We start from the raw sequence: 12,520 nt of genomic DNA, 5'->3' as shown, positions 1-12,520 counted from the left end.
AGACAGCATATTAAAAAGCAGAGACATTACTTTGCCAACAAAGGTCCATCTAGTCAAAGCTATGGTTTTTCCAGTAGTCATGTATGGATGTGAGAGTTGGACCATAAAGAAGGCCGAGCACCGAAGACTGATGCTTCTGCACTGTGGTGCTAGAGAAGACTTTTCAGAGTCCCTTGGACTGCAAGATGATCAAACCAATCAACTGTAAAAGAATTCAGTCCTGAATATTCATTGGAAGGACTAATGCTAAAGCTGAAGCTCCAATACTTTGGCCACCTGATGCGAAGAACTGACTCACTGGAAAAGACCCTGATGCTGGGAAAGACTGAGGGCAGGAGAAGAGGGTGACAGAGGATGAGATGATTGGATGGCATCACCGACTCCATGGACATGAGTTTGAACAAACTCCGGGAAACAGTGAAGGACAGAGAAACCTGGTATGCTGCAGTCCATGGGGTCGCAAAGAGTCAAACACACAACTGAACAACAACAACTTTTATAGATGGAGGAACTGGGACTCAGAGCAGTGGAGGGAGTTGCCCAAAGTCATACAACAGGTAAGGGTGCACCATGATTCAGATTCAGGTCAGTGTGCTGCGATAATGCGTTCCACAAATCACTACCCATTAAGTCTCCACAGGGTCAAAGCAATTTCCTTGGTCAACTTGTCTGATCATTTCCTGAAAATTTTTTAAATCACCAAAGTTTTTGCACCCAGAACTATGCTGAATACACACACATATATACACTAGTTCTTACCACCTCCACTAGCCTCTTTAAACAAAAATATATTTCTAAGGTAGTCTAGCTTTCAGCAATTTCTATTAACAAATTCACCAAACACAGCTGATCCTAGATGGGTCCACTTATATATGGATTTTTTTTTTTCAGTAAATATATTGGAAAATGTTTGGAGATTTTATAATTTGAAAAAGCTTCAGACAAACCACATAGACTAGAAATGTCAAAAAAAATAAGAAAAAGTATGTCAAGAATGCATAAAATGATACCAGTCTATCCTGGTATCAGGATAGGCATAAGGTGAGTGACATTTAAAATAAAATTAATGATGTGTTAGTTTTCTCACTTCTTACAACTTTGCTTTCAGAGAATTATATTACCATATAGTATGCCCACAAACATAAATCTAATAGAGATGCCATAAAAATTTTATAGTGATTCATTCATTAGTGTATAGGTTGGGCTACAGCGAAATAACTGTATTGATTACACGAGGATACCATAAAGCAATCATACTGATCTTAGTTATCAACACCTGAATTGTTATACCTGTAAATAAACATGAATTTTTCTCATTATCTTTTCACATCTGATGTCTAGTGTTAATGCACATAACATCCACAGTGTTTTACATCATACAAGACAATACTGATGTAAGCAGACAATTCAATTTAAGAAATGATGTAAACATACCATACGGATGAATATAGCACAGATTTATGCACCTTCTCTTCCTCATGATTTTTTTTAATAACATGTTCTTTCCCTAGCTTACTTTATTGTAAGAATACAGTATATAATACATACAATGTACAAAATACATGTTAATTAGCTTTTTTGGCAGTAAGGTCAACTGTGGGCTATTAGTAGTTAAGTTTGGGGGGGAATCAAAAGTCATACTCAAATTTTCAAATGAATGGAGGTAGGCGGTTGGCACCACAACTCCTGTCTTTTTGAAGAGCCACTGTACATCATTTTTGTTATTACCATAGCATAAGCATCCTGAATTTTCCTCACTGGAATAAAGCCTGTTAAAACTTTTTGCAGGAAAATCTGTATGACTTTTTAAGTATCAAAAAAGCTGAGGAAATGATACTTTAAAATAAAATCTTGACCCAGTAAGAATTGGCACTAGGCCTTTTATTTTCTTGCAGTCAGCAAAAGTACAAATCTATAAAAATTCAAATAGTAGTTAAAGGCATGCATTTTGAAGTACCTACATGTGTGGTTGAGTCACTTCACAAATTCACACTTACTAAAAAAAAATGCTTTTTAACCTGAATGTGTGAGCAGGAATCACTTTTAAAACTATAAATGCTAGAAAAAGCAAGTCCATGTGGGGTTTTACCAATTGTTCTCTAGAGGGAAAAAGTATTACTGACTGCTATGCACCTTGCTTTATAGGTTAGACGCATTTAGAAGCTGCTGTTTCTAACCCTATATTAATCCAGATCTTTGGAAAAATCAAATTAAGGCCAGTTTAATCACCCAGCAAAAACAAGCAACTGCATATTGCAGAGGGCCGGATCAGAGGAAGTGGAGAGAATTGGGTCAGTAGGTGGCAGATGTTAACCGGTTCAAACTTGAAAGGCATTCAAAAGTATGACCAGAGTTTATGAACATTCTTAAAGTGGGGGAGAAACAACAACAAAAAAAGAAAAATGTATCATGTGTGGAAGAAAAAGTTCTAATAGAAGAGTGTTCTACTGAGTAAACAGTGGTCATCTGTAAACTTATATCTCTTGAAAAATATAGAATTAACAACACTGTCACATTATCTTTCTAGAATGTTACACTTGTGACATGAAACTTTATTGCCTCATTTATCAATACTTGTGGAATATTCCTGTGATGTAGACTGTATCCTCATTTTGAAGTGAAGTGGAAGTGGCTCAGTCGTGCCTGACTCTTTGCAACCCCATAGATTATACAGTCCATGGAATTCTCCAGGTCAGAGTGCTGGAATGGGTAGCTGTTTCCTCCAGGTCAGAAAACTGAGACTCAGGTTAAGCAATGTGCTAACAATCTGCGTGGAGAGCTACGGCTCAAATATAAATCTTATGGTTCTAAGACCAGCATTTTCATCACGTATTGAACTGTGGCCATGATGGTGGCTATTCTTTAACTGTCTGCATTAGAGGTAACAGAGAAATATACCCCTTGGGTTAATTATTTTGTTTGTAAAACCAAGAAAGAAAAGAAACTACTTCTGCCTTCTCCAACGAGAAAATGGGAATCCTATCCCTTATAAATGTCTTCTTCTTTTTTTTTTTTTTTTAAAATGTCTTCTTTTAAAATACAAGTTTATAAGCTAGTGACTGGTGATTGTGTGATCAGGCTATCAGAAAAAAAAAAAGGTCTAAATGTTGAAAGTTGAATGTTTTAAATAGTTCACATATATTCATTTCAGACTTTTTCTGGTGGAAAAAAGCATGATAATCTGCATCTTTCATTAATATAACCAAGAGGAAGAGAAGCTATACTATTAAAGAAGACTTAAGCAAAAATATAACAATAATATTCTGTGCTTATCAGACTAGCATTAAAGGGTATGTGACTTTCTAACAAATACTGTAATGACATTTTCACCCTTAACAGAAACTCATGGGAGTACTTAAACTAAAAATTGTTATCCATTTCTTACTTCCTGAAATTACCATGAAAATGGCAAGTTAGCAAGGACTCAGCATTAATACAATAACTCCATGCACATATTTTGAATATACTTGTCAATGTAACTTTAGTAATTTTCACTCTTAGGTTATATCCATTTCTATTAGAATAAATACAGACTGCCTTTAAGAATTTTTGTCTATAGTATAAGTAGAAAATGCTTAATATTTTCTAAACTTTATACCCTAGGTAATAAAGTAAGGGCCCTCTATACTGACTGCCTAAATACACCTAGGCGGCCTATAAAGTTAACCTCCCAAGCCTATTCAAAAGAATGTTATTCAGCTGCACATATTTTGTTATGGGTAAGAAGACTTGGGCTTCCTAGGTGGCTCAGTGGTAAAGAATCCATCTGCCAATGCAAGAGACACAGGTTCGATACCTGGGTCAGGAAGACCCCCTGGAAGAGGAAATGGCAATCCACTCCAGTACTCTTGCCTGGGAAATCCCACGGACAGAGGAACCTGGTGGGCTACAGGCTGTGGGGCAGCAAAAGAGCTGGACATGACTGAGCAGCTAAACAACAACAAGGAAGACACAATCCTCCCCTCTTCCTTCCCAACAGAGTCTCTGTCACTACTAGTGTCACCAACATCTGAGCACACACATACAGAAGATTACAGTGGGCCCACGTTTTCAGGGCCTATTCTCTGTGTGATGACGGTGCACGTGTGCCTGCTAAGTCGCCTCAGTCATGTCTGACTCTTTGTGATCCGAGGGACTGTAGCCCACCAGGCTCCTCTGTCCATGGGATTCTTCAGGCAAAAATACTGGAGTGGGTAGCCATTCCCTTTTCCAGGGGATCTTCCTGACTCAGGAACTGAACCTGCATCTCTTACCTCTCCTGTGTTGGCAGGTGGTTCTTTACCATGACCACCACCTGGAAAACCCTATGATGACAGTTTTCGTGGTTTAGCATGCTGGTCTTGTGAAAATTCATTTCCCCCAAATGTCAACCTATCTCTTTCTTTAAACTGATTTATAGCTATCATCCATGTACACGTAACACTCAGATTTTGCTTTTAAGGGGTGAAAGATCTCTGAAGGACAGAAACTTGTGTTATTCCAAAATACTTCTCTTAGCACTAGAACTATATCACAATCGAAGAAAAAACTTTTCCCAAATTCAGTCCTGTTAAAAACCTGCACTAGCCAGGTAAGCTTTTAAAATACTTCTAGGAAATAGAATTGACACAGATGGGGTCACCTTTAAGAAATTTATGGAAATCTGTGAAAAGATGCCCTTCAAAAAAAACTTATTTAACCCTAATGTAATTCAATATGAGGAATTAAGGACCAATTTTGTAAAGTTAACAAGATTTTTAAATTCATTCATCTTTGTAACTATTCATTCTAAAAAGCTAATTCATTACTTTCACCAAAGGCATCTGTAGTTTCATTCTGGTTTCAGATGAACAGTAAAGAAACTTAGAATACACAATCAGCTAACATTAAATCAACCTTGCTGTCATTCAGGTAAGGAATATTGAACAACATTCTCTATGTTTCACATTAAGACAAAGAAATTTACATGCTCAACAAAATTCAGTTTGGGTACTATCACAAACACTTGTGTCAAACTCTGGAACCGACAGATTTCTGACACACACTATCATTTCATCTTCACACAAACCGCATGCAAAAACTATGGCACAATAAGTTTAAATAACTTACAAAATATAATACAGGATGAATTTTTAAATCCTTTGATTGTTTTTAAAGGTCTAGGGTACATACACCCTGAAGTTGTTTTTTCATTAACACTAACTTACTACCCATGTATATGGAAGGCATCAAGCTAGCTGCTTTGTATATCACAATTTTATAAAAGAAATGGTCCCTTCCCTTTAGAAGTTTATAATCTCACTGAAAAGATCAATAAAATAATGCATGTGAGTAGTACTCATCAACTGAGACAGGGTCGAAGAGGGCACTTGTTCCTTTCTCTAGGGTGATCATATGCATCACAGGATGGACAGCGTGTTTGTGAAAAAAGAACTAGAGAGACAGATCACAACACATATACGATGAAGACAGCCACAACTGGGGCAGTGTAAGAAGTGTGCAGTTAACATGCTCAAGGATGAGGCAAATGCAATAAGAGGCAGGAGCCAGGTAGAAACAGGACCTGGCTTTAATCTTGTGGGCAAAGGTCTTTGTGTTCAGGGTAATGATTATCTCTTCAGAAAAGTTTTATTGTGCTGTAGTGTGGAGAACATATGAGATAATAAACACTAAAAGGTAAAAGACTGGTTAGAAAGCTACGATAGTAACTGTATAACAATCATGAAATACTAAAGCTTGATTTAGAAGATGGCAGTGGAAAAAGTAAGAAATCAAATCTCATAATTCTTTCTGTTCTAATGAAAATGACTATAGAAATACTCGTAAAAATGGTCACCAGTTATAATGTGTTGAATATATAAAGGCATAATATAAAACTCAAAACTTGCAAATAGACTTGCAGGAAAGGCTACTTAAATCATCTCATAAAAGTTACCGATGCTAAAATGGAATAAACACTTAGAACATCTCCTTTGAATGTAGTCTAGAGTAACAAATACCATTCCTCGATACTATAAGTCTTTGATCACTTTATTACAGATGACCTAAAACTGACACTTTCAAAAACTACATTAAGAAAATACCTATATAAGATGGAAAGACAACCTTTACTTCACTATACAGAAATTATTTCTTAAAAACTATCAAGATCTGCCTGATTCAGAGTAATTTTAAAATACAATGAATCTCTATATTTTACAGAAACATAAGGTATTTCTTATAAATGTACTTCTCAAGCTGATTACCATTATTTTATAACAAAATGGAAAAAGGCATGTTTGTATACTCCAAAGATGAAAGACCTGATCATAATACTACACTCTATTTTTAGAAAACTTCATATCTACATATTACTCTTAATTGAGATATACATATCAGTTTGATAAATAAACTACTTTCAACTAATTCAAACTATCAAAATGTATTACTACAAATATAATTAAAGATTTTGTTTTCTCTTCCTTCAAATACTTCCTGCCTCAGAAAGTCCATAAGGCAAAATTTGGGGAGTGAAAAATATACATTCAATAACTATTTAGTCAATAAACACTTATAAATACTCATGCGCTCCTTCTAGATGTCCAGCATTCTCTTAAACCACTTTATTGAGAAAAGATTTAGATAGAAAAAGCTGTACATATTTAATGATGAGTTTGGAGGTGAGTATACATTTGTGAAACATCACTGAGGAACCATATATATATATATATATATATATATATACACACACACACACACACACACACATACACACACACATCACCACTATGAGGAACCATATACACACACACACACACACACACACACACACCCTTATATCAAGAACCCAAAATAACTGCTAACACATGCAATTATGAAAAGTATTGCTTAATAAGCTTTACTGCTCAGGACAACCCTCCACAAATGACCACTGTCATAGACTAGTATTTCTTTATCCACATTCCAAATTCTGAACACTAAAAAGCTTAAAGCAAACCCAAGTGGTAGCAAAATCTTACCCAAGTTCAAGTAAGACAGCTTACAGATCTCGTTGCATCTCACTCAGCAAATACATTCATGAATAAACATGAACCCTCAAAATCTAGGTATTCTTTGAATATCCTAATGAATAAAAAGTCATAGGTACATTTATACGTATACAGCCTTTTCTGAGTTGCCCTGTTGGAGAAGGAAATGGCAACCCACTCCAGTACTCTTGCCTGGAAAATCCCACAGACGAAGGAGCCTGGTGGGCTACAGTCTATGGGGTCGCAAACAGCTGGATACTACTGAGCCACTTTACTCACTTCACTGTTCTACTTGGAAGATAGTGAAGTTACATCATATGTCAATTTATCACACTAAAATTAAAACAGCCACGCTTTAAAAACACACAGACACACAAAAAAAATAAAATTCTACTAGCATATAACCTAGAGGAGGAGAGACAATGTGGATCTGACATTTTGATTTTAATTTAAAGATATGCATTTTTCACACAAATGACCCCTAGATGCAGGCTAACTGCTTTAATCCCATGTTCAATTTTAAAAAATATAATTTATTCCTACACTGAAGGAAAAACAGGCTGTTTGAGACCTACTGAAACATACCATATTAGCATCTGCATGAAATCTTCCCATTGAATTTTTAGTATATTTTAACTGATATGAATTTAACTAAAGCAGTGTCTTTTTTAAAACATCCAAGATGTAACTTTATAACCTTACTGTTCGCCAGACACATGTGGCTACTGAGTACTTTAAAAGTGACTAGTCTGAGCTGCAATGAGATACAAAGTGAAAATAAACCCTGAATGTGAAAAATTTAGCATGAGAAAAAGAATGTAAAATATCTCATGATTTTATACTAATTAAGCAATGAAATAATATTTTGTAGATATCAGTATAAAATATTTTACAAACTTCATCAGCTTTTTACTTTTATTCAATGTGCTTTACTAGGACTTCCCTGGTGGCTCAGACGGTAAAGCGTCTGCCTACAATGCGGGAGACCTGGGTTCAATCCCTGGGTCGGGAAGAAACCCTGGAGAAGGAAATGGCATCCCACTCCAGTACTCTTGCCTGGAAAATCCCATGGATGGAGGAGCCTGGTAGGCTATAGTCCATAGGGTCGCAAAAAGTTGGACATGACTGAGTGACTTCACTCACTAGAAAATTTAAAATTTGAGCTAACATTATAGTTCAGTAGAACAGCTTTGCTCTATAAAAAAGACTGAGAAAAAGACTGATGATAAAATTTCTCAAGCACCTATGTTCTAGAGTGAATAATTTCACTTAATCACCAAGCAGATTAATACAAACACAGATAAAGGTCACAAGAAACATTCATCATAAATGCAAAAGTACTACTTTGTTACTCAAAAATATCCATGATTTTAGATAGTCAAAGAGGTTACTAAAAATTCAACAATAAAGTAAAAGGCTTCATTATATGATGTGAGCAATTTGTTTCAAAACCCATTTCAGTATTTCCTTAACTATAAGTATGTACAGGAGGGTTCTGGGTCTTATTTGCTTTCAATGGGGTTAGGACAGATGTAAGTTTCATGAACCAAACACATAATGGAATCAGAAAACTGACTACTTAATTTTAACAGATAGGAAAATTTCATAATTCTTAGAAAAACCACTTTAGAGTTCACATAAAGCTAGAGAAAAATAAGTCAATTTCATAATAAGAGCTATCATTAGTAAAAGATACAATGATTGACAGTTCCTAAATATGCTTAGAAGCACTCTAGGTATCTATTTACTGTAAAGTTAGACACATATATTTTGTCACATAGCAGTTCCATCCCTGTGCACACACTGATCAGAAATGAATGCTTATTTCTACCAAAAGATTTTAAAAAGTTCAAGTAACCTTATTTTAGCCCCAAACTGGTAAGATATTCAATATCCATTTACAGTAGAAGAGATAAAGGATAGTATAATTATACAATGGAATATACACGACTGGGCAGTGGGGAGGGGGGTGATATATACATGGATGACTCAAAGACATAATGTTAATCACAAAAGTCAGACACAAAAGAGTTCACACTGTATGATTCCAATTGTATGAAGTTCAAAAAGAAGCAAAACTAATCCAAGATATAAGATGCCAAAGACCAGTTTCTGCAGGATGGAGGCAGTACTGACTGGGACAGACCCCAGCGAACCTTCTGGGGTAGAGTACAGTTAGGCAGGGTGGCCGTGGTGGTGTAGTCACTCACTCATGTCCAACTCTTGTGACCCCATGGCCTGTTTGCCAGGCTCCTCAGTCTACAGGATTTCCCAGGCAAGAATACTGGAGTGGGTTGCCAAAAATCTTTGAACTAGCAAGTAAGAGTGCCAAGTTGACTATATGAAGTTAGACTTCAGTAAAATGGTTTTTTTTTTAAATATAAGAAATTATTTTTTAAAAACCTTGACATAAGTTATTTTCAAAAGAACGACTTAAAAGCAATTTCTATTCAAAATTTACATAAGAATCTCTCTATTCAACCGTGTAACTAAACTTCTTTGCAGTTTCTTTTTAATAAAAGCTAATAAGCAATTCAATTCTATTAAACCTACTCTTAATTTTGCAATTACTTGATGAATTTTCATAAATGGACAAATTACAATGGCTTTAAAAAGTATAGGAAATGTCTCTATAACTAATACTTATGAACTATTTGAATGTTTATATTTTAAAGTATGTAATATGTTAACTTTTAATTTAAAAAGATAACTTTAAATTTCACAAAATTCAGGCTTTCAGATCATATCCTCTTTCGCTGATAAAGTATACATAAAAATTAAATTTTGTATTTGGGAGTTCACTTAGAAGTTCTTTTACAGTCCTAATGTGTTTATTCAGATTTACTATTTGCTTTTACCCTCTCCATCTGACAGGAACAGGGAGAAAATGTTGTTTTGCTAATAGTGAATAACCTTAAACCTACAGAGTTCAATATACTGTGCTATAGAAATATAAAAGACTATATTGATCCAATTCTACAAACTCATAGTGCTTGACAAGTGATCACATAAGAAAATTTGTAAAACTGACTTTTGTGTTATTTCGTGTGAATATAAATCAAGATATCCAGTTAATAGTCATATGGATTCAAAGAGGTTGACACTAGAAGTTGACCTATCTTCAGTTAATAGTCACATGTAATCACTACAACCTTAACAAATATATTCTTATTAAATGTATTAATGCATTCTTCCTTTATCAGCTTCTATTCTAAGCAAGACAGCTGCCAAGTTTTTTAAAAGACCACCACAACACTTACAGGAGATATGAAGGAGGACATCAAGAAGGAAACCTGGGATATGACTGAAGGGGACCTGTGTTCACCACTGACCTCAGCAAAACTGACTGGTATGTCCACATGGGGTCTTGGGGTTGTAAAGGACAGAAACACAAAGCAGGTAAGTTAACCAAGTGACGATCTTAAAATCCTTCCTTCCCGGGAATATATCACATGTCCTGAGACTCAGGGCCTATGGAGCAGCTAAATTACTATGTTGCACCCACCTAGACACATGTGATAATGCAGAGGGAATTCAGCAGATGGACGTTCAGAGGCGGAGTCAGGTGACCTGGCTGTATATGTCCATGGACCCTGATGAAAGACTGATGGAAATACAGACGACAGCTGGTCCCTATACTAGAAGGTAGAATTTTATGTAGGCACAAAGAGCTTTAAGACTGCCTGCATGTTTAACATGTATTTCACACTGTTTCAGATAAACGGGAATTTTTTACAACTTATTTTCAAATCAAAACATTCTTTAAAATAGTACTGTGCTGAAAAGGTAAAATGTAAATATCTCAGATATTTAAAAAAGGCAAAACTGGTTCCATCTAAACCAGATTTCTTGTACTCACACAAAATTCAGAATTTATCAACATTGAAATATATTCCTCTCCTCTGTTACAAATGTCAAGCAACTCAGTTATCAATCTCTGAAACTTAAGAAAAATAAAATATGGCATAATATTCTTTCTTCCCTATAACTGAAAAGGCTTAACTACATTGTAAAAAGTGGAGGAATGAGGCAAAATACATACCTTCTGGATGTGTTTCTCCCCAATGTTAAAGTAATGGGTCCTGAGAACAGAGTTCTTAAATCGCTCACAATCCAAGCACTCTCTGAAAATTAACAAAAAGAAATGTTACTTCAAGTGCATCTTATCTCAAAGAATTTCAACAGTATCTTTTACATTGAAATCTTAACTACTGACCGAAAAAAAAATCTGAAAAAAATGTCCAAAAAAAAAAAAAAAGACATATTGCAAGTAAAACATATTCTTAATTATACATGTTTTCCTTGGGCAAGGCTGTTGATCACATCTGATAAAAAAAATATGCATTACAAAATTATTTACATCAAAACATACTACTTATCTGTCTATACACTGTATAAAGACTCTTCCATCAATTCTCAACTATATGAGAAGTAAATGTCAATGACCAAGGGGAATTATGATCAAAGATTCTGGAAGAAAAGTATTAGAATTACTTGGTAGTCAACACAAGAGTTGAAACACCTCATTTTCCCCCCCTAGACCATTAGCAACAAAAAATACTAAACTTGGAATCAGAATCATCCTAGATATAGAATGACATCAACATGTGGGACAGTTTATTCTTATAAGAACAAAAGAGTGGATGAAAAAGTCTTAGGCCAGCAAGACCCACAGCCCCCCTTTAACACTGCGGTGGCTGAGGAAACCGTGTACTGACCAATAGGCCAATGGACAGTGAGCCCAGCTGATGATAAGACAAGTACGGGGCCAACTCCGAGATTTCTCACAGCAGCATTCCACTCACACCAGCCACTGCACGTTCGTCAGGTTCACATTCTCCACAATTCTCAGTTCCTACGCCTGGGCGTCCCTGTTGGCTCAGCAGTACAGAATCTGCCTGCCATGCAGAAGATGAGGGTTTGAGTCCTGGGTCAGGAAGATCCCCTGGAGAGGGGAATGACAACCCACTCGAGTATTCTTGCCTGGAGAATCCCATGGACAGAGGAGCCTGGGGGTGCAACAGTCCATGGAGTTGCAAAAAAGTTGGACACAACTAAGCAACTGAACAACAGCAGCTGCCCCAGAGCCTGTGATTGGTTCTCAGGGGTTATAGCTTAGCTTGCAAATAAATAAATAAACCTAAACCTTAAACCCCCCAAACAAAGCATTTCCATCATTATTTCATTAGTGCCCTTCAGTCTCCTGAAAACCATACACAGATTATACATTGTTTTGAGTGATGCTTCTGTGATATCCCAGGGAAGCAGACTCTTTAACCACTCTACCTCTGGGTCACTTTGTATCCTGCTTCCTGTTACTCCCCCGGTGACTGCGAGTCTTTCATTCATCTCTGAATCCCCCAGGACCTAGTATGGTGCAAGGAAGGCACAGAGCTGATGCTGAGTAAAGTCTGCTTTATGAGTCAACGAATTGGAGAGACTTTATCACCTAATACATCATGCTGAAGTAAACACAGGATCAGCAAACAAAAGCAGGTAGTTACATGAGCCAACCACAATGGAGAATACTCAGC

The 12,520-nt window shown here is 36.1% G+C and overlaps 1 protein-coding gene across 1 annotated transcript in view; it reads right to left on the bottom strand.

Moving 5' to 3' along the window:
* LOC122428652 (translation initiation factor IF-2-like) overlaps positions 1-12,520 on the bottom strand; it is a 48,774-nt gene that overhangs the window by 14,977 nt on the left and 21,277 nt on the right. The window contains exon 4 of the mRNA XM_043448679.1: positions 11,029-11,110. Coding sequence (XP_043304614.1) covers positions 11,093-11,110 — 18 coding nt within the window. The 3' untranslated portion in view covers positions 11,029-11,092. The remainder of the gene's footprint in view (positions 1-11,028; positions 11,111-12,520) is intronic.

Source organism: Cervus canadensis, chromosome 27 (assembly GCF_019320065.1).
Source record: "Cervus canadensis isolate Bull #8, Minnesota chromosome 27, ASM1932006v1, whole genome shotgun sequence".
NCBI classification, from domain to species: domain Eukaryota; kingdom Metazoa; phylum Chordata; class Mammalia; order Artiodactyla; family Cervidae; genus Cervus; species Cervus canadensis.
This window is presented reverse-complemented; position numbering and strand designations above follow the sequence as displayed.